Below are 21,165 nucleotides of genomic sequence, written 5' to 3' on the forward strand. Positions count from 1 at the left end.
AACCTGACATCAGAACCCCAGACTCTGAACCAGAAGAATCTCATCCTGAATTGTATTTTTTTTTTTGCAAGGCAAATGGGGTTAAGTGGCTTGCCCAAGGCCACACAGCTAGTGATTATTAATTGTCTGAGACCGGATCTGAACTCAGATACTCCTGACCCCAGGGCCGGTGTTCTATCCACTAAGCCACCTAGCCACCCCCTGAATTGGAATTTTTTTAAAGCTTCCTGGTGTCCTGGACAAACAATCAACCTTCATTTAATGACTGCCAGTGACTACCTCCAGATATAACTCATTTCACTCTTAGCTCTGTTAGGAACTTTCTCATTACAATGGACCCAAACCATCCCCCCCCCCCCCCCCCCCCCAATGTTCTTAGTTCTCTCTAGGGTCATGCAGAACAAATCTTTAATCCCTCTTTTTTCTTTTCAAAAAAAGAAATTTTATCAATACTTTTTTGGATCACTGCTTTCATTTTCCAATTTCCCCAACCCCAAAGAGACCTCCTTTGTAACACGGATACACAGTTCTACAAAACAAAGTGACACACTGACCATATCTGAATGGACATGCCTTGTTCAGTCCCTATAGCCCACCACCTCTCTACCAGAGAAGACATGGGTTCCATGATTAGTCCTTGGGAGTCTTAACTGGTGATTCCTCTTCCAGAAGGTTTTAATTATTCTCTCCATAATCAACCCCCAGACCCAATCTGATGAGGAAGACAGTCCCTTGGTCTTTACTGATCTCAATTCATCATAGGCCCTGGGGTGGATATTCGTCCAGCTCTCCTGGACTGAGTGAGAAGCCAAATTCATTTCCTTTAGAAAAGTTATATGACTTGCCCATAGTCATATATCTGATAAAAAATAATAAAAATTACAACAGCAACTTGTTTCTATAATGCTTCCCCTCACATGAATCTTCAAAAGATGTAATAATAATAATAATTATTATTATTATAATAGCTAAAATAAATCACCTACTATGAATCAGGTGGGTAGCTAGATGGTACAGTGGAGAGAGCACTGACTGATGTCAGTTGTGTGACCCTGCAAGTTACTTAACCCCATTTGCCTCAGTTTCCTCATCTTTAAAATGAGCTGGAGAAAGAAATGCCAGACCTCTCCAGAATCTTTGCCATGAGAATCTCAAATGGGCTCATGAAGAGTCAGAGTGAAAATGACTGAACATCAACAAAAATGTGCTATATATTTTAATAATATTTCATTTGACCTCTCACATCAACCCTGGAAGGTATTATGTTTCCTATTTAATGGTTGAGGAAACCTGCCCGGTAAGTGTCTGAGGCTGAATGTGAACTCAGGTCTTCCTCATTTCAGCACTCTATTCACTCTGCCTTGTAATTAATTGCCTAATAGTATTATTACCCCATTTTGCAGATGAGGAAACAATGACTCAGAAAAAAAAAGTCCATGCTCCATTAAGTTATCAAATTGATCTTTCTAAAGTGCAGGTCTACCCATGTCACCTCCTTCTTCAATAAACTTCAGTGGCTACTTATCAGCTCCAGGATCAAATATAAAATCCTTTGGCTTTTACAGCCCTTCATAACCTGGCTCCCTCTCCTGCCTTTCCAGATGTCTTACACTTCATTCTTAAACAGGGACTTTGCCATCCAGTGACACTGTACACCTCCCACAAGACACTGCATTTCTGGCTTCCATGTATTTTCACTGGAATTCTCTCCATTTCTTCCATGCCTGACTCTCCCTCCCTATCTCTTGTCTCCTAGATTCCTAGCCTCCTGCAAGTCCCTGCCAAAATCCCACCTCCTTCAGAAGTCTTTCCCCATCCCCCTAATTCTAGTGCCCTTCTCTGTTGATTATTTCCTATTTCTCTTGTCTATAGGTTGTATATATCTTCAGTGCTTAGCATACTGTCTGATGAAAATGATTTGCCCAAGGTCACACAAGCTACTTATTCCAATTCTTATATTCTTTGAATTTGAAGAAAGTAATTTCTTTCCAAGAAAACAGGTGGGATGAGATGGAATAGGATGAAGACCAGTCACAGAGTCTCAAACCACAGATTCACAGAAACAGGACAAGGGCAATAAATCCAGAAAGAGAAAATCTAAGTTCCCACAGGGAAAAATCTAGAACTTGAAGTCACAGAAATATAGAAACCAGGCTTTAAAAGGTCTAGGGAGAGTCTAGAACCTGGAGCTGGGAAAAAAAGGGAAATCTGGGATATAAACTGAGGGAGAGAATCAAGAACATGGGCCCAAGGGGAAAGGAAAAGTCAAAATTATTCTGACCACTACATGTAACTCTTTAAAACTAGCCTAGTGCTTTATAGTTTTTATCTTATTTAAGCCTCATAACAACACAGTGAGATAAATTATTTCTTAAAGGAATGAATCTAGAACAATTCAACTGAGAAAGAAAATGTTTAGAACCTAAAAGAAAAAGACAGAACCTAGAATTTTAATCCTTGAATCCAGGAAAGCCCAAACTAAAATCAGAGGATAACTGAAATAACTTAAAAATTGAGATTAAAAAAAAAGTAGAGAAGCTATAATTTCAATCCTGGAAGGAAAATCTAGAACCTGAGAATATGAGAGATTAGGTCCTGGCATGTCCTCCCCCACAACCCCACCCCAAATGCACCAATAGAGCAGGAAAAAAAATAGGGACAAAGCAGAGGACCTAGAACTAAGGTCTCAAAAGAAGAGAAACTAGTATCTTTGGTCCCAAGAATGAGAATAGAGTCTAAAAGAGATGCTATCATGGGAGAGGACAAGGATTCCCACGAATCCCAAGGATTCACTCTCTTACCTTTCTTGGAGACAAACTGGGAGGTAACCCCAACTTCAAAGGCTCCAAACACTGGGGAGTGGTCACTAGTGACGATGTCATCTGTGCAACCTATGGGGTTATTAGCAAGCAGCAAGAAAATTGAGGAGACAAAAGTCTTGTCACCTTCACCTCCTCCCCACCAAGGCTAGGATGCACCACTTTCCATCAGTCGTCACCATCATGGCACCCCAATTCTTACCATAAGAATTGCAATTGATATGGGTCTCAGGATAGGATTTCCAGAGGATGCGGTCACACCAAGAGGGTACATTGGTCCGGACCTGGAGATGGAATGAAGCTTAGAAGGTGGAGGAAAGGAGTAGTCCAGGTACAGGAATGGCTCTTCCATATGACTGCTGGCAAAAACTGGGTGTGTCTCTCATTATTACAATTGTACAGAGAACTGCTTTGTCCAGGAATACAGGGAAACGTGAGGGAGCAGGATTATATGGAACTGGGGTAGTCAATCACCAAACATTTATTAAGCCCTTTCTACATAACAAGCACTCTGCCCTCTATCCAGTCCTTAATACCGCTTCTAATTAAATAAAAAATAATGTAGAATGTAGAAATGCCTTAAAACACACAATGTAGGAATGGTGAGACCATAGCGAAGGAATGGAGCCTCAAAGATTATCTAATTTCAAAATCATAGACTGTTCAAGCTGACAAGGAATTAAGGTCACATGGTCCAAACCTCTCATTTTAGAGATAAGGGAAAAGAACTTGCCCATGATCATAGAGTGAGTCACTGACTGAGTTGGAATCTGAACCCTCCTAGTTTTCTTGTTGCCAATTCAATGCTGGCTAGACCAGAGCCAAGAGAGGGGAAGCATACTTGGTGGGTCACCCTGGGAAGCTAGGTGGCCAACTCCACATGGAGGGAAGCCCAGAACCCCAGAGAATGGGGTGGGGTTGGTTTGGGTTTTTTTTTAGCCACCTAAACTTGAACTGGACAGTGTGATCCAACCAAAAATGGTCTTTGACAAGATTCTCTGGCCCCAGGCTCAATATTTCCGTAACTCCCTCTAAATTACATATTCTGGATAATTTCACTCTATCCCTCATTGCTAGTAAACTCTTGCTAAAACTAGCCCTTACTTGAAGTGACTAAGGGCAGCAGTCGATGGCTATGCCACAGGGAAGGAGCTAGAGCTGGTGGTGGTGGTGGTGAATTAACAGGACTGAGTTCCAACAACCCAGGGTAAGGAGGGAAGTCTTATGGGTGAAGGGGGTTAATCCCGTTGCTGACTCTGAAGGTCTTAGACTATCAATGAGGTGACAATCTCCAGGACAGTGTCTGGGAAGCTGGATTCCATCCCAGGCTGAAGGTGGCAACTAGTTCTATCACAACTCCATCTCTGAGGGGCTTCTTATAACACCAACAATTCTCATATGTGTAGAGTGAGCCCTTTTATACATATGTATTCACTCGATGCATTATGAGGCTGACAGAGCAGAGGATGCTTGTGCCATTTGACAGATGGGAAAAATTAAATGGCCTCTTTCTAAGCAGGGTCTACATGATCCTGTATCAAGGAGGTTGTAAAGGATGGACTAAGGACCAGCCCCCCAGGGAAAATTTCTCTTTCTTTTTTTTTTTTGATTTTTGCAAGACAATGGAGTTAAGTGACTTGCCCAAGGTCACACAGCTAGGTCATTAAGTTTCTGAGACCATGTTTGAACTCAGGTTCTCCTGACTCCAGGGTTGGTGCTTAATCCACTGCACCACCTAGCTGCCCCCTACCCCCCAGGGAAATTTCTAAAGCCCTTATTAGCTCTGAGGGTCTTGGGACAACCAAGTCAAAATACCGAGTGCTTTAAGATGCGAAGCCTGAAATTGCAAAATTATAACATTATAAATTCTGTAACTTGAGATTTATTATTCTGTGGTTCCTCCAAGATCACAGAGCAGAATCAGCCATTGCCCTACCCCACCACCATCCAATTCTTCCCTACTTACCCCAGTTGGTTTCTGTTTGTGCCAGGCATAGGTATCCCGGGAACCACGTTCATAGCGATAAGTGGGGGGAAAAGAGATCTCTTCTTCACCTAGCATGGAAAATAGGGCAGTCAGGAATCCCAAAGCAAGAGACCCCCCCCATCAAAAGACCCTCCCCCCCACCAAAAACAAAACAAAAACAAAAACCCTATCTTAAGAGATTCTCCTCTACTTTAACCCCAGAGTCTTTTTGTCTTTACCACTCATCAATTCAGCACATCTCAAAAGACAGGCATCTCTTCATTGACTCTCTCCTTGCCCCAGTCTACCTCTGCATACACATACACACACGCTTACTGAATCTCAGGAAAACTTTGTGCTTCTCACGCTCCAAGTTGAGCTGGTCCACCCGAAGAAGGGGCTCAAACTCCTTCCGGCTGATGTAGTTGAGAATCTCCTGGGGTGAAAGGAAAAAGGGAGGTAAAAATCAGGTGAGAATTTCTCCTTCATTTGCCTAAAAAGTAACCCCAATGAATAAATCTAAAGCCTTCAAATTTTGACCTCCCAACCCCAATAAATGGTTGTTCACATCCATTTTCCCTTCCATTCTAAGTCCTAAGGACATATTCTCTGATCTAAGTGTCAATGATCATTTATGAAATGCTATGGATCAGTCTCTGTGTTAAATGCTATTGATACAAAGAAAAGCAAAAACATGCTTGATGGGGATTCTGATGAGGGAAACATGGAAATAACTATATACATTCAAAATATATCCAGAGTAAAAGGACAGTGCTCTCAGAGGAATGGCACTAGCAATGAGGAAGAGTGGGTAAGATCTCCGGCAGAAGGGAGACTTGAGCTGAGTCTTAAAGGAAGCCAGGGGGTAGAGGTGAAATACCTCCCAGCTCTGATATTCTGTCCTAAGATTTCCTCCAACTTTAGCATTGTATCTTCTAGGGTTCTAAAGTCTCTACTGGCTCTAACATTCTCTGTTCTAAGGTTCCTTCCAGTTCTGCCAATTGATGTTTCCAGATATGACATTCCACAATCTATTTACCAAGTCCTCTTCCAGTTCTGACAATCTGTGCCCACCTCCTTCAAAATCTATAGATCTATTCTCTGTCCTTACCTGGCCATTCACACCCACGTATTCCATATTCATTAATAATAGGTACTTTTTAATAAATACAGAATGCATGTAAATAAATGGACCCATCCCTGCCTATATCTGTCTCCTCCCAAACCTGAATATCCATGTCTAGCCGGTAGTTGAGGTCCCCAAACCAGAAGAGATGTGTGAAGCGCAGAGACATGTCAAAGGCACTGAGCTGTCGGTCACCCAGGGACAGCAGTCGAAGGATATCCAGATAATTCTGATTCCTCCTACAAGGCAGAAAATGGAAGAAAAGGGTCATCCAGGGAGACTAGAGAATTTCTAGAGGACAGGATGTTTAAATAACTGGGCAAATATCAACTGCTCATGAATAGGCCAAGCTCATATAATAAAAATGACAATTCTAAATTAAATTACTTATTTAGTGCCTTACCAATTAAACTTCCAAAAAATTACTTTAATGAACTAGAAAAAATTGTAACTAAATTCATATGGAGAAACAAAATGTCAAGAATATCAAGGGTTTTTTAATGAAAAAAAGTACAAAAGAAAGTGGCTTGGCCTTGCCAGATCTAAAATTATATTATAAAGCATCAGTTCATCAAAACTGTCTGGTACTGGCTAAGAAATAGAGTGGTGGGTCAGTGGAATAGACTTAGGTGCAAAAGAGATAACAGGAAATGATTATAGTAATCTGCTGTTTGAAAAACCCAAAGAGCCTAGCTTCTGGGATAAGAACTTTCTCTTTGATAGAAGATAGGGGTGACTGAGGGTTCACTCAGAGAATGAGTGAACCAGGGGAAGACAATAATCTCTGACAGAGCCCAGCCCCCATCTCTAGTTCCTTACCGAGCAGTTTTCTCATTGCCAGAAGTGAGGTGACAATTCACAAAGCCAAATGAAGTGCCATTGAACATGAAAGAGACACCAACTGCCCCCTTGTTACCTGTGGGGGAAGATTGAGGACCAGGATGAAGACATGGCAGGTTCATATTACATCAAGGAAAACCACATGAGGTTACAAGAGTTGTTCCCCGCCCCCAACCCACCTCCCCACCCCTTCCCACTCAAGAAAGAAATGAGATGAATCTGCGGACTCTACCTTTTCAAGGATCTTAGAGATAACTTTGTCTAACCCACTGCTTTTATAGAAAAGGATCAAATGAGGAAGAAATCTCCCTAAATTCAGACACCAAGATGAATCACTATGTAAATCCTCCCAAATGGGGAGGTAAAAATGTGCCTGCAGATACCCAGACACTACACCAACACTACACATTCCCTTGTGCCTTCCCTGACCAGGATACACTAACAGACCCATCAGCTAGAACCCTATTTTCTTGTGACCAGTGGTTGCCAGGGTTCATCTCTGAGTGGTGCAGGACCTCAGCCATCAAAACTAGGAGAAACTCCTGTGGATCAAATGCAATGGTAAAAGACTAGAAGCATGATCTGAGGAGAAAAATATGAAAACAGAAAGACACTGGATTTTAAGTCTGAGGTCCTAAGTTCTCCTATTTACTAGTTTTAGTCAAGTCATTCACCTTTAGTTTCCTCCTCCATGAAATTAGGGGATTTCCCTATATCAGGGGCTCTTTAACCTAGGAGTCTGAACCTGAATATGGAAAAAAATTCATATTTGTTTTCTAATTAAAATGTAGCATTTCTTTCAGTTATAAATTATAAAAAATTACACTCTGAGCATGGATTCTGGGTTTTATCAGACTGGAAAAGGGGACAATGACACACAGAATATTAAAAGACCCGGGAATATATGATTTTAAGATCTCTTCCAGGTCTGATCCTATGGTTCTCTTACCTAGAATTTTAGAACTAAAGAAACCTTAATTGTCCTTTCTCATCCTTTTGTTATTCAGAAGAAGAACCTGTCACCCATAGAGGGGCAGTGAACCAGCTGAGGTCCCACAACAAATTCTGCCTCTGCCACTGATGAGAATCTAGGGTCAATGATCCAGTCCAGGATTCTGTCTGCTATACTTGCCTGGCAACAGGAAGAGAAAGAACCGGGCATCTTCCTCACCACTGCACGATCATCCCAGGAAATCCAAGAATACAGAAAGGTACAAGTATCCCCAAGGGTGAGGCATGCCCAACTTTTTCTCAATCACTAGCTCCTAATATTCAAGTAAGTTCTGGTCCCCCTACCCTCCCCAAATCACTTTTGATTCCTGGACACTGCTAGGACAGGAGAAGGAAGATAGACAAAAGGCAGGATTCAATGGGCTGGGCCTCGGGAAGACCCCAAGATAGGGAATCCTGGGGTGGGGTAGAATTGACAAGGTGGGAGATCCAAAGGTACAACCTCAATAGGGTGGCCTTATGGAGAACTCTCAGGATCTTTGCTTTGGAGTTCAACGTGTCCTCCCTCCTTTTCCAGATAAGGAAATTGAATTCAAAGAGAAGTCACCTGTTCAAGGCCATGCAATAAATAAGGAGAAGAAGCCCCAAGCTCTCACTCTAAATTCAGGGCTTTTGTCCCTAACCTCAGCTCAGTCTCTTACCCAAGGTGTTGGCAATGCCTGTCTTCACACTGGATGTGCTGACATGGCTAATACGGTTCTCATGTTCCGGCTTCACAAGCACAGCCACCTTGATGTTCCACAGAGACTGCATGGCAATCTGAGGACATGGAAGAGAGGCCAGAGTTAGGCAGCCCTGAACTGGGGGGTATCCTTCATCCTTCCCACCCTTAGGGAATAAAGTCTGGAAGAGTCCAGGGTCCTAAAAGCTCTTGGGAGGTAACTTGCCCTTCTTTATTATATAGCCTAAGGGCAGGAGGATGCAAAATGGTGGCAACATTCTCTGGGTGACCTTAACCCAAACCTTCTGCAGATCTTCATCTTAAAAGGGAGAGAACTGGTGAAGTAGGTAGGGACCTAGCTGCTTCACTAAGTCCAATTCTCTGCCCTCCTCCCCTGTGCCAATTCTTCCCCACGTTCTTCTCCAGTCATTCCCAATCTTCTCACATTCCTGATCTCCCCTTGGTGTATACTCTTTTTCTTGCTCATCTAGGTGAAACTTCCCTATCCTTGTAGACTCAATCTGAGTCTCAGTTCTTTCTAGGACACTTTCCCAGACCTGCTCTAGAATCTAAGTACTCTACCACACAACACCTGAGAGACTAGGGCAGAGCTGAGAACCTTAGAATATAGGATATCAAACGCCCAAAGCTGAAAGTCTTTGGAACACAAAACACCAGAACTAGAAGGGATCCTAGAATATAGAATGCCAGAGCTGGTAAGAACCTTAGAGCACAAATGTCAGAACTAAAGTGAAATGGGGGTGGAACCTTAGAGCACAGGAAGTAATATTAAAAGCATAGAATATACAAATCCAGAACAGAGAAACTATGTTCATGGGGCAGCTAGGTGGCGCAGCAGATAGAACACCAGCCCTGGAGTCAGGAGGATCTGAGTTCAAATGTGACCTTGGACACTTAATACTTAGCTGCCACTTAAGCCCATTGCCTTGGAAGGAAGGAAGGAAGGAAGGAAGGAAGGAAGGAAGGAAGGAAGGAAGGAAGGAAGGAAGGAAAGAAAGAAGGAAAGAAAGAAAGAAAGAAAGAAAGAAAGAAAGAAAGAAAGAAAGAAAGAAAGAAAGAAAGAAAGAAAGAAAGAAAGAAAGAAAGAAAGAAAGAAAACTGTGTCCAAATCCCCTTGTTACAGAGGAGAAAACTGAGATCCTGGGAAGGAAGAGACTTGCTCATGGTTACAGAGGCAATGGCAGAGACAGAGCTGACACTGAGGTTTCCCAGCTCTCAGCCCTGGACACTTCTTGCAACCCCCTTCTTATGGACCTGAACTTACATCGTTCTTCTTCCTCAAGGGCAGGACTTTGGCTCCTTCTCCCTATCAGGCATGAAGGGTCAGGCTCTGGACCCAGGGAACTGACCTGCTCTTCCCCACTAATTAGATTCCCCAAATGATCAACTCTCTTCACCCAGCCAGGGTTACACTATGAAATGGGAATTCCAAAGCCCAGCTATCACATACCCAACTCTTCTAAGGTCTGTGAGACCTTGGGGAGAGAGCCCTTTCCCTTTGGAGCTAGCTTCATCCTCAGTCAAACTGAGCAGAGTTGGGTTTAATCTCTTAGTCCTAACATTCAATGGTCCTATGGTTCCCACCTATAGCTATTTTTGAGATACATTTCACCATGATAATAACAGCTAATAATTAGTTCTTTAAGGTTTGCAAAGCACTTTAAATATTCTGATGCTGGTTCTGATTTTCTGATTCAGACAAGTGAGTACTATTATTTATCCCCATTTTATAGGTAAAAAACTGAAGCTGAGATGTTAAGTGACTTGTCCAGGGTCACCTAGTTACTAAATACAAACAAGTTGCCTCTCATGAGTTTTCCTGAAACCTTGTGAGTGTGCTGATACTCACTTAGCAGATAACTAGTTGAAGAAAGGGGATTGGGAGATTCTGAGGCAGCTACATGGAACAGTAGACATAGCATTGGACCTAAAATCAGGAAAACCCGAGTTCAAATCTTGCCTGATTCTTACTTATTGTGTGCCTTGGGCAAACCAATTAACTTAACTCAGCTTTTTCATCTATAAAATAATGATAATAAATAAAAGCATCTACTCAGGGTTGTTTTGAGGATCAACTGAAATAATTGTAAAATGCTTAGCAGTAACATCTAGTAGGTTCTCAGAAGGTTAGGAGAAGGGAAGGATGCCCACAGAATTTGAGAGGCAAGAACTTCTAATCAAAAGGACTGGTCTTTGAAAGCATCACTCAGTTTCTGAGACGCAAGAGGGAGACCAGAGTAACCAGAAGGTAGGAGAAGTCAGTCATGTCAGATGCTACAGAGAGGTGAAGATAAAAACTGAGAGTATGACCCTGGATCAAGCACTTTCTTCTCAAGGCTGTGGTTTATACCTCTATAAGATGAAGGGGTTAAAAGGATCTTTTTTCCACCTTTAAATTCTATGAGAAGAGACCACTGGGTTTGGTCATCAGTATATCACTGAAAACCTTGGAAAGAGTGGGGCAGTATGGATGGAACTTGGATCATCTTAGACTATAGTGTGCAGTGAAGGGGTGAAGGCAGTGTTTGGAGTCCTAGGGACAAATGAGATAGGACGATAACTCTATAGGATGGTAAGATCAGCGACTTGGGAGATCAGTGCATGTTTGTGGACTGAAGGAAAAAAGCCAGCAGGGACTCAAAACAAAGAAGGAATGATTAACACAGCAAGGTCCTAAAGGAGAGTGGAAAGAATCAAGTCAAGGCCATGAGTGGTCAGGTTAGCCTTGAGCAAGAAAAAGGGATGACTGCCTCCTGTGAGAATGGAGGGAAAGAGACCTAACTCAATGATATTTTAAATGGAGAACAGGGATGATGATAAAAGTAGCCTCCCAGCCACCTTCCAGATTTTAAGGATAATACTTGGACTTAGTGATTTACCCGAGGACACATAGTAGAGGTCTGAGACAGGACTCAAATCAGTACTTTAAAATTTTCAATTAACTCTTCCTATTTTTCATTAGAACATAGAATCTTGTCCGGTAGCCTATCCAACCTCCCACCACATCAACACCTCTGCCAGGAAATTACTCAGCTTTTAATGGGATCTCAGGTGTTAGGAAACTTATTCTCTAATAAGGCAATACCAGTAAACTGTGGATAGCTCTGTGTCCAAAAATTCTTTATATTGAATTGAAATTTGTCTTTGTTAACTGTCACTCCTGTACTACTAACACATAAACTAGTCCTAATCCTATTCTCTGAGAAGCATGACTTTGTGTGTGTGTGTGTGTGTGTGTGTGTGTGTGTGTGTGTGTGTGTGTTTGTGTTAGGGGAAGGGGAGGGGAACAGAACAAATTCTGGACTTGGATCCAGGTCTGATGCTTTCTAGAATCAATGGGGAAAATACAACCAGTCCCCCTGGGCTACTGCGAATATTCATTAAATAATGTATTTACATATAAATGCCTATATCACCATCACCTATTAGAAAACAAATAAGATTAAGTAGCTATTATATACCTGGTGCCTTACAAATATTACCTCACTTGAGCCTCACAATCATCATGAGAAGTAAATGATGCTATTAATACCTCCATCTTACAATTGAGGAAACTGAGGCAAATAGCAGTTAAGGGACTTACCCAGGTCACACAGTGTCTTCAGGCAGGATTTTCACTCAGGTCTTCCTAATTCCAAGCCCACCTATCTGACTATTAGTATATGTTCTGACCTCTTAGTACCATGGTGTAAGAGAAAGATCAATGGATTTAGAGTCTGGAGGCCTGTGTTCAAGTTCTGGCTGCCAAGAACTACCAGATGAATTGTTTCCTTAATGTGGGTCTCATGATTTCTCTTTGTAGAATGATCTCAACTGAATTCTCTGGGATCTTCTATATCTCTAAACTTTAGGATTAAGCTTAATAAAAATAATCCCTCTTCCCCCAAGCTAGCCCACTTCCTCCCTAATTCCCTTTCTCTTCTCTGGGTTAAATTTTCCCAGCTTCTTCAACTGATCCTCCTACTGCATGATCCCCAGAACTCTCCACAGTCTGGTCGCTCTGTTCTGGATGAACTCCAGCCTGCCAAAATCTTCCCAAAAATGTGGCTGCAGAATGGAAGACAAAACACTTGAGATGGGAGCTGAGTGTATTAGGGTTATCCCTTCCCCTGCTCTGGACACCACCATCCAGAGTTATTCATTTAGCACAATCACTGTCCGTTTCCCTGTCCTCTCCCTCAGAAGCTCCAAGGCTGGGCCAGATCCAGTTTCTGTGCTTGCAGTCTAGAGGGGGAGTCATGAGGTTGGCCACTACCCCTTGTTCTTCAGGAACTAAGCTAAGGAGAAGATAGAGGAGCCCCAGTCTCCAGCAAATAGCCAAGCCTACTAAACTGGAAGCTCTCTGAGGACAGGAACTATGGCTTCCCTCAGATCTGAATCTTCCCCAACATCAAGTATGTATCTTAGGCCCTGGCTGAATAAAAGGAATCTTTGGGTCCATAAAAGGGAAAAAAAGAACCAGACTGAGATAGAGCTATGAGGGAGTTAAATATAATAGGAAAGACCAAATCCTCCCATGGTGCCCTTGTCCAGGGAGGTGACCTTGCTAGAACCCATCACACTTCTCACCGCACGGTAGTCGAGGTCAGTGAGATCCTTGAGGCCACCTCGAAGAAGGTCCAGCCACTCCCGGTCACCCACTGAGTTCTCCTGAGTCCCAAACACATAGATGTCATGGGGGATGGTCACAGTGACTTCATCCAGAGTCTTCCCCAGGCCTTTCGAGGTGAACCATGAGGTTATGTTTTTGGGGGGTGGCACGCTGCCTAGGGGAGGACAAGGGACAGGGCATCAGAGGAGAGTGACCAGACCCTACTTCTTCAGCTCTGGGACTTCTCAAATAACAACAGCAATGCAGAGAAAAATGATGGCAACTCCAACTACTACACCAGGCTTACAAATTGCTTTTCTTAAAACTCTGTGATGTCAGTAGTAAAATCTTAATTATTTCTGGTTCATGGATGGGAATACTGAGGCTAAGTATCTTGCCAGGATCCCCAAGCTGGTACCCATGGCTTCTGTGACAGAGCCACAGGTCTACCCTAATTCATTTCCATGCCAATCTTTTTTCTGAGGATCCCAGGCCTTCCCAACTCTGACCTCCAGTACTCAGGCCACTCTTATTCCTAAGCCTCCCAGTTTAGATTCATCCACATCACCCCCCAAGACCCCCCATAACTCCTTTCCTCCCTCCACTCTTGTCCACTGGGAGTCTTGCTGTAGCATGCCCCTTGCAAGCCCAAGGAACACAGACCCATATTCCAGGTGCCAATGAAGATGGAGATCATATCTGGCTCATCCTGGTTGGAGTGCTTATTCTTCATCAGTTGCAGCAGCTGGCAGAATGCCTCCCGCTTCTAGGAAGTAAAAAAAAAAAAAGACAGTGAGCCAGGGAGAGGCTGCTGATCTTCCCACCTGAACATTGAGCAAAATGGAAGCTGTCTCCCCAGCCTCCTTTTAGTTATGGCCTTAAATAGGAGCTAACTCCACAAATCCACCTCCTCAATTCTGGGGTTCTGTAAAAATGACCTGAAGCAGACAGGTAAGTATCTGAGGCTGGATTTGAATTCAGGTCTTCTTGACTCCAGACTCAGTGCTCTATCCATCACTCTACCAACTACTTCATCTGGCTGTCCACTAAGGGATGGATTTTTTTTTAATTATAGCAACTTATGAATCCTTTCTCCTTCTTCTGCCTTAGCTAATTTTCCTGGCCTTGACCATTTCTTTCCTTAAACTTATAAGCCCTGTGGGATCCTTAAAGACTTGAGTTCACTTCCCCCCTGAGTCCTAGTTTTCTCCTCTGTAATATTAGGGCATTGGACCAAATGATTCTAGGGTCTCAGGTGATTTTTTAGATTTTTTTTTTTATCCCCAGCTTTTACTACTCCTTTGTAGTTGACAAAATAACACCAGTCAAGTTAGGTCCCAAGCCTAGGTTCCACATGATCCAACCTTCTTTTGGTTCTGTCACCACTTTCCTCAATGTTACACATTCTGGGCAAGCTGTACCTTCTCCCTCATCCCCCTCCCACCCCTCTCCAATCCCCTCTATCTTACCCTGGCACTGACAAAGATGAAGTCTTTCCGCTGGGTCCTCTCTTTCTCCTTCTCAAACACAATGCCCAACTTATTCTGGACTCTCTGGGACTTGATCAGTTGGCGAACTAAGAGTGGGGAGGGGACCCCAGGAGAAAAGGCCAAGTCAAACAGACATATGCAAAGACTACTGTGCCCTGTATGTCAGACACAACAACCTCTACTGTCTACCCCCCCCACCCAGTCCCACCCCAAGCACTTGCCCCATGTTGTGTCATCTCCTCTCACTGTTGGACATGAGAGAATATGATCTACCACTCTGACTATTTAATGTTTCTTGCGTGGTCCCATCCCCCAGGTTCAGGAAGGGTATGGGAAAGTGTAGCCCAGGCACCCTGGGATTCTCCAACCTCATTGTCCCTACAAGTTCACTTTGCTGCAGGCATGAAGCAAATAACATTCTCTTCCTTGACAACATCAGTTTTTGCCCTGGCTGCAGCTCCCACCCTGGGGAGATGCCCCCCAATGCTTTATCTCTAGCCTCTAGACCTCTCTCCTGTGCCATCAGCCAAGAGTGGACAATACCCTGAGGACCTGTACAAAAACAGCAGTAAGCTGACCCCTGAGCTAGGCTGTCCCACTAATACCTCAAAGCAAAACGTATGATCATGTTCCTCTTTAAACTTGCTTTGACTGGTTTTACCAATTTATAACCTTGGGTTACCTGGACTCCTACTCCCTCCCCTCTTAACATCCAACTAGTTATCTACAAAATCCTATGGATTCCTTTTCTGAAATGGGTCTTCAATCACTCTTCTTCTCTCTCCTGCCTCAATATTAATTCTTACTACCACCAGCCTGGACCTCCAAAACAGCATCTTCATAGGTCTTCCTGCCCTTCTTCTCCCCTGCTTCAATCCATCTTTCACATACTAGAGTTGTGATTTCTCATCAATGTAGGAAAAAATTATTCCATCAAAGCAGATTACACAGGGTGAAACAGCAAGGTCCAGGAGAAAAATGGATGAATGGCTTTGAAGTCAGAGTTCAGATCCCACCTCTGCTGCTTACTACCTGTGTGACCTTGGACAATCTCCTTAAGATTCTTTATCTGTAAAAACAGGAATTGAGCTAGAAGGGCCTCTGAAGTCACAAAACTAATGATCTACTCTTCTATGAGTTAATACATCAAATCCTGAGCTATAGAGAGGTTAAATGACTTACCTAGGACCACTCAGTCAGTGTTAGAAATGGGTTCTGAACCTAGATCTTCCAGGTTCTCAATCTTAGGCTGTCTCTATCAGAACCTTTTCCAAATTACTAGAATAATCCTATTTATCCAAACATCTACTCATATCAGGCCTTCACTCAAAATGCTTCAGCAATATTCAAACTTTCTGGCAGGGTATTTGATGCCTTCAGTAATCATTTTCAACTTTTATTTCATATTACTCCAACAAAACTTAACAATTTTGCCCAAAGAACTCCCCCTGTACTCACCTCCTATCTATACCTTTCTTCCCTAGACTTGAGGTTGAAAATAGTCTCCCTCTCCTTCACATGCTGAATTTTTAGCCAAATTTTAAAGTCAAGTTCTAATGTTTTACTTGTGTTCCAAGGTACATTTATCATGTAGTATCAATCAATCAATAAACATTTATTAACCTACTGTGAACAAGGCATTGTGCTAAGCATTAGGGACACAAAAAGAAGAAAAGAGACTCTGCCCTAAAACAGTTCACAATCTATTAGGGGAGACAGCATGCAAACAAATATATTAAAACTAGTTATATGCAAGATAAATAGAAAATAATTAAGAAAGGGACTAAAATTAAGAGGAGTTGGGAAAGGCTTCCTGTAAAAGTATGAAATTTTAGTTGGAACTTAAAGTCAGATTTATTGAAAATAATAGCCATTTTACTTGAGTCTTAACCCTCTGATTAGACTTTGTCCTTCCCTAACAGAATGCCCTGTGTCCAGCTGGTCCAGGTAGGCTGAATTGAACTGACCAAGCCTTTCTTAGATTCCCTTGCCCTTTGGGCCCCTTACCTGACTCTTCCTTCCCCTTTCCTCCCTCATCCTAGAACTCACTTCGATCATGTGTAAATGTGGTCCAGTCCTCCTGGGAGTCCCGCTGCCTCCGGAGCAATACAAGTCGCCCACCTTCCACATCAACGCTCAACGTGAACTTCTGAGACTTCCCAATCTTGGTAAGGTCACTTAGAGTCACATCCAGTTTTACCTGCAACCAGTCAGATCAAAGCTATGGACTTCCCATGTTGAGAGACACCCTTCCCCTGATCAAATGCCAATCATATGACCAAACTTCTATCACTTTAACAAATTCAGGAGCCCCCTAAGACCACCCCAAAGAGACCAGGACCATCCTCCCAATCCTTCCCTCTCCCTTGGTCCCCACCTCAAAGGCCTGCACAGGGATGCTCTTAGCTTTACGAGTGGACGGTTGGAGTGGGGTTGGGGGTGCTGTAGAGCTCATATCTTGCAGGGCTTTCAAGGCCTGTGGAAAAAGAGCTGGGTCAAAGTTGGAGTTGGGGTCAAAGTTGGAGTTATAAAGTCAGATGTAAGGGGTAGGTAATAAATCCAGATCAAAGGTACGACTCCTGGGTCAGGTTACTGTCAGAGATGGGACTAAGGTTTGAGTTCAGGGGTTAAGTTAAAGATCAGGCTAAGGACAAGGAAGCCAGATCACCTTCCTCTGGATGCCAGACAAGAAGTCCTTTAGCACCGACAGCTTGAGGACCAGACTCTCCAGCTCTTGCTCTCCAGTCTGGGCAGAGCTCTGCAGGTGGAAGAGAGGAAGGGCCCCTAAGGTTAATGAAGGTCCAAATCCATACTCACTTCCCCAAGTCCCAAGCAGAGGAAGCCCCAGGACTCCTCCTTTCCTTACCCCTATCCAGGTTCCAGGTCTAATACCAGGACCCTCCTCCAGGAAAAAAAGGAAAGATGCCCCAGTCCCAGACCCACCTGTTGCTGAAGAAGCCGGGTCACCATTGGTGAGCTCTGCTGGTCAAACACCTTGGAAAGAATCTCAAGGCCAGACAGTACTTTGTCTACCTCACTGGGCCCAGGAGTAAGAGGTAGGGAGAAGGGAGAAAAATATATTGTAACAATTAGGAATAATAACCAAAAGGACCTGCAAAAGTCCTCTAATTATAAAAGCATGGAATTAAAAATAAAGGAGACCATAGATATTATCATCATTTTATACATTATGAAGTCAAAGCCAAAGGCAAAAAAAAAAAAGTTAACTGATTTTTCCAGGGTCACACAGATAGTTAGTATTTGAGGCAGGATTTGAACCTGGGTCTTCCTGACTTCAATCTAGCCTTACTGCTTGAAGAGAAATCCCTGAATGGAAATGGTCCAACACACCCCTGAATTTCTAGAACACCTTCTATGACATTGCTGACAGTGATCTATTCTTGGCTTGGAGACCTTCCATAATGAGGAGCTTACTACCTCCCAAAGTAGACCATTCCACTGAGAGTGCTAATTGCTGGAAAGTTTTGTCTAACATTCAATAAGCTTTCATGAAGCACACACTGTTGTCCCAAGTACCATGCTAGGTGATAGAAATCAAGATCAAAACAGAATGAAATAAGTAGATACAAGAAACCAACAAAATAAATGCAAACTAATAAATAAAGCCCTGGCAAATGGGAGAGTTACTGAAGACTTATGGAGATTGTAAAAAATTGTTACAATCTCTTTTTTAAAAAACCTAGAAAAGGGGGGATGGCTACATGGCGCAGTGGATAAAGCACCAGCCTTGGAGTCAGGAGTGCCTGGGTTCAAATCCGGCCTCAGACACTTAGTAATTACCTAGCTGTGTGGCCTTGGGCAAGCCACTTAACCCCATTTGCCTTGCAAAAACCTAAAAATAAAAATAAAAAAAACCTAGAAAAGAGCTAGAGGTTCCAAGAGCTACAGGTCAGGAAGGAAGGCATTCCAGACATGAGGGACCATTTGTACAGGACAGGAAATGAGAGACTGTCATGAATGGCTAACAGCCAGAATGCTACTTTGATTCAGACAGAGACCATATAGCAAGAAGAAAGTAAAATAAGACTGGAAAAGTGGGTGGGAGCCAGATTATGGAGAGTTCTACATATCAGACTGAGAATTTTGTATTTTATTCTGAAGGTAATAAAGAAGCTACTGAAGATGACAAATAACCAGACCTACTTTTTGAGAGCTGTCAATTTGAAATTTGACTGGAGGATGAATTGGAGGGGGAAAAGATGAGAGCAGGAGGTCCATTAGAAGATTATCGAGGAGCGGCTAGGTGACGCAGTGGATAGAGCACCAGCCCTGGAGTCAGTAGGACCTGATTTCAAATCAGACCTCAGACACTTAATAATTACCTAATTGTGGGACCTTGAAGTCACTTAACCATTGCCTTGCAAAAACAACAACAAAAACAAAAACAAGATTATTGAAATAACCCAGGAGATAGGTGATAAGGATTTCAGCTAGGTTTGAGATTATGTGAATATGTATGGACAGAAGGGAATGGGTATGAAAGCTGTTGGAGAAGTAGCATCGAAAAGAAGATCAGGGAACTGATTCAAAATGGGGGGTTTGGAAGTGGAAAGGGTCAAAGATGACTTCAGGGCTTATGAACATGAGGGATACAAAGTGATAATGACTTCAACAGAAATAAGGAAGTTTGAGGAAATAAGGAGAGATGAGTCTGAGGGAAAATTTAAATTCTATTTGGACATCCAAGTGAAGATGCCTGAGAAGCATGTCTACAATGCTTTCTCCTCTAAAACAAAAACAAAATATTTATTGTTTACCACAAGAGGTAAAAGACAGTCTGCCCTCAAGGAGCTCACAGTCTAATGGGAATCAGAGAATTCTTTAAGGCACTGTTTATGTGTCAACTACCCTGAGAAACTTTTCTGGAACAATCCTTGGGGGTGTTCTGGAGAGCCTGTGGTTAAATTTTTCAGTGTGAACATTTGCATCTCCAGAAACTGGGACTTAATTTATCTTTTGTAGATTGTCTAGAAATGTTAGTAATGCAGAACAAACTTAGGTATGTTATATGACAACAAAATCCCCAATGAACATTTGCCCGTAGCTCTAGACATCTCGGTTATCCAAACTCTTGCCCCTTTCCCCTCAAAATAACTTTGTGTGCACTTTGCTTTTACTTTCTTGTGTAGACCTTGCTTTCTCACACTAGACTATGTGTTCCATGACAGGAGAGTTACTTTCCTGACTTTGAAAGGAAGAAATGATTAATCAAGATTTACTAGATTCAAAAACAAAAACAGATATCTGGGAAGCAGGGTCAAGTTTGACTCCATTGCTTCTCCTGATCCTACTGCCTTATATTAGTTCAGTCCCCAGTCTCCTGGACAGTTCTTCAAATTACCTTCTGGTCTGTGGTAGAAAGACTATACAGGGGGGGCAGCTGGGTGGTGCAGTGGATAGAGCATCGGCCCTGGAGTCAGGAGGATCTGAGTTCAAATTTGCCTCAGAAGCTTAAATAAATAATTACCTAGCTATGTGACCTTGGACAAGCCACTTAACCCCATTGCCTTAAATAAATAAATATTTTTTTTTTAAAAGAAAGAAAGAATATACAGCACAGATGAGGAAATGGTAACTACAGGCCAGGTAGATTTGAGAAATCAGAGGTGAGGGGTTACCTGTGTAGCCTTCGGCAGGAAGTGACCAGAGTTCGGGTTAGGTGGGGAAGGTTGCTGGCCCCTCCCCGAACAGCCTCCAGGTCCAGCCCATAGCTGCCTTTCAGATACTCATGGGAAACTGTGACAGTACTCAACCCATTGGGGGCACTGCAGAAGGCAGAAGAAGAAAGTTCAGGGGAAGGGACCCCAATATGTTCTCAGTTCTGACCCCCATCTCCTTTTGTTCCCCTGGGGTCCCTGATAGCAAGGGGGTGGTGCTTATGTCAATGTCTTGGTAACAAGAAGGAGGTAATGGCAACTTCATGTGAAGTCAATCTCCTAGGGGGAAATCTCATCTCTTTGTAGCGAAGCAGATGGGAAGGGAGATAGGACTCACATCTCCTGGGCTAGAGATGGAGAGGTGTCTTTCTATAAGTGATAAAGGAATCTGATATTTTCATGGACTGAGGCAGGTTCACTTATGTGTGTGTTTGCAGTGGGGTAGGAGGAGTCTACTTCTCTGTGAAGGAAGGTGTTATTTTTAAGGAAGGAGACGAGACTTACCTTTCTGCAGCAGGAGTAGTGGGGGACTCCAAGCTTGGTGGGGGACTGCTGGGCCTAGCCACACTGCTAATGCTACTGCCCGCAGAGAAGCTGGTAGAACCTGAGCGAGGAGGCAGTGGGGGCTTCTCATCCTCCCCATCTGAAAAAAATCCCAGCAGAGCTGTCTATATAGACAGCCTAACCCAACTCCAGTCCATCATCTGCAGCTTCTTTTCCCAGCTATCAATCTAACAGGATGAAGGGGGTGTAAAGGGGAGTGATAATAGAGACTCAGGAGATGAGTTCAGGGGTTATGACCTACCCGAGTAGTCTCGCTCATCAGGGACCTCAGCCTCCCGCTCCACAGGCAGCAATAGGGCACAAACCAGACCTTGGTTGGGTTGTGCATAGAGGTCGATAAGCTCTCCCAGTGTCTGAAACCGGCGGACGGGAATGCCCTGGGATGACTGTGGGAAAAT

At 43.2% G+C, this 21,165-nt stretch overlaps 1 protein-coding gene across 1 annotated transcript in view; it reads right to left on the reverse strand.

The window, feature by feature from the left end:
• The window catches only part of INPPL1 (inositol polyphosphate phosphatase like 1), a 31,967-nt gene that overhangs the window by 6,628 nt on the left and 4,174 nt on the right, over positions 1-21,165 (reverse strand). The window contains exons 3-19 of the mRNA XM_074217308.1: positions 21,009-21,153; positions 20,708-20,846; positions 20,165-20,311; positions 17,469-17,562; positions 17,194-17,283; positions 16,903-17,001; positions 16,575-16,725; positions 14,505-14,611; positions 13,699-13,801; positions 13,014-13,210; positions 8,404-8,521; positions 6,731-6,827; positions 6,012-6,150; positions 5,122-5,221; positions 4,786-4,874; positions 3,022-3,103; positions 2,802-2,891 (exon numbers count right to left, since the gene is read on the reverse strand). Of these exons, the coding sequence (XP_074073409.1) occupies positions 2,802-2,891; positions 3,022-3,103; positions 4,786-4,874; positions 5,122-5,221; positions 6,012-6,150; positions 6,731-6,827; positions 8,404-8,521; positions 13,014-13,210; positions 13,699-13,801; positions 14,505-14,611; positions 16,575-16,725; positions 16,903-17,001; positions 17,194-17,283; positions 17,469-17,562; positions 20,165-20,311; positions 20,708-20,846; positions 21,009-21,153 (1,987 nt within the window). The remainder of the gene's footprint in view (positions 1-2,801; positions 2,892-3,021; positions 3,104-4,785; positions 4,875-5,121; positions 5,222-6,011; positions 6,151-6,730; positions 6,828-8,403; positions 8,522-13,013; positions 13,211-13,698; positions 13,802-14,504; positions 14,612-16,574; positions 16,726-16,902; positions 17,002-17,193; positions 17,284-17,468; positions 17,563-20,164; positions 20,312-20,707; positions 20,847-21,008; positions 21,154-21,165) is intronic.

Source organism: Macrotis lagotis, chromosome 1 (genome assembly GCF_037893015.1).
Source record: "Macrotis lagotis isolate mMagLag1 chromosome 1, bilby.v1.9.chrom.fasta, whole genome shotgun sequence".
In the NCBI taxonomy this organism is placed as follows: domain Eukaryota; kingdom Metazoa; phylum Chordata; class Mammalia; order Peramelemorphia; family Peramelidae; genus Macrotis; species Macrotis lagotis.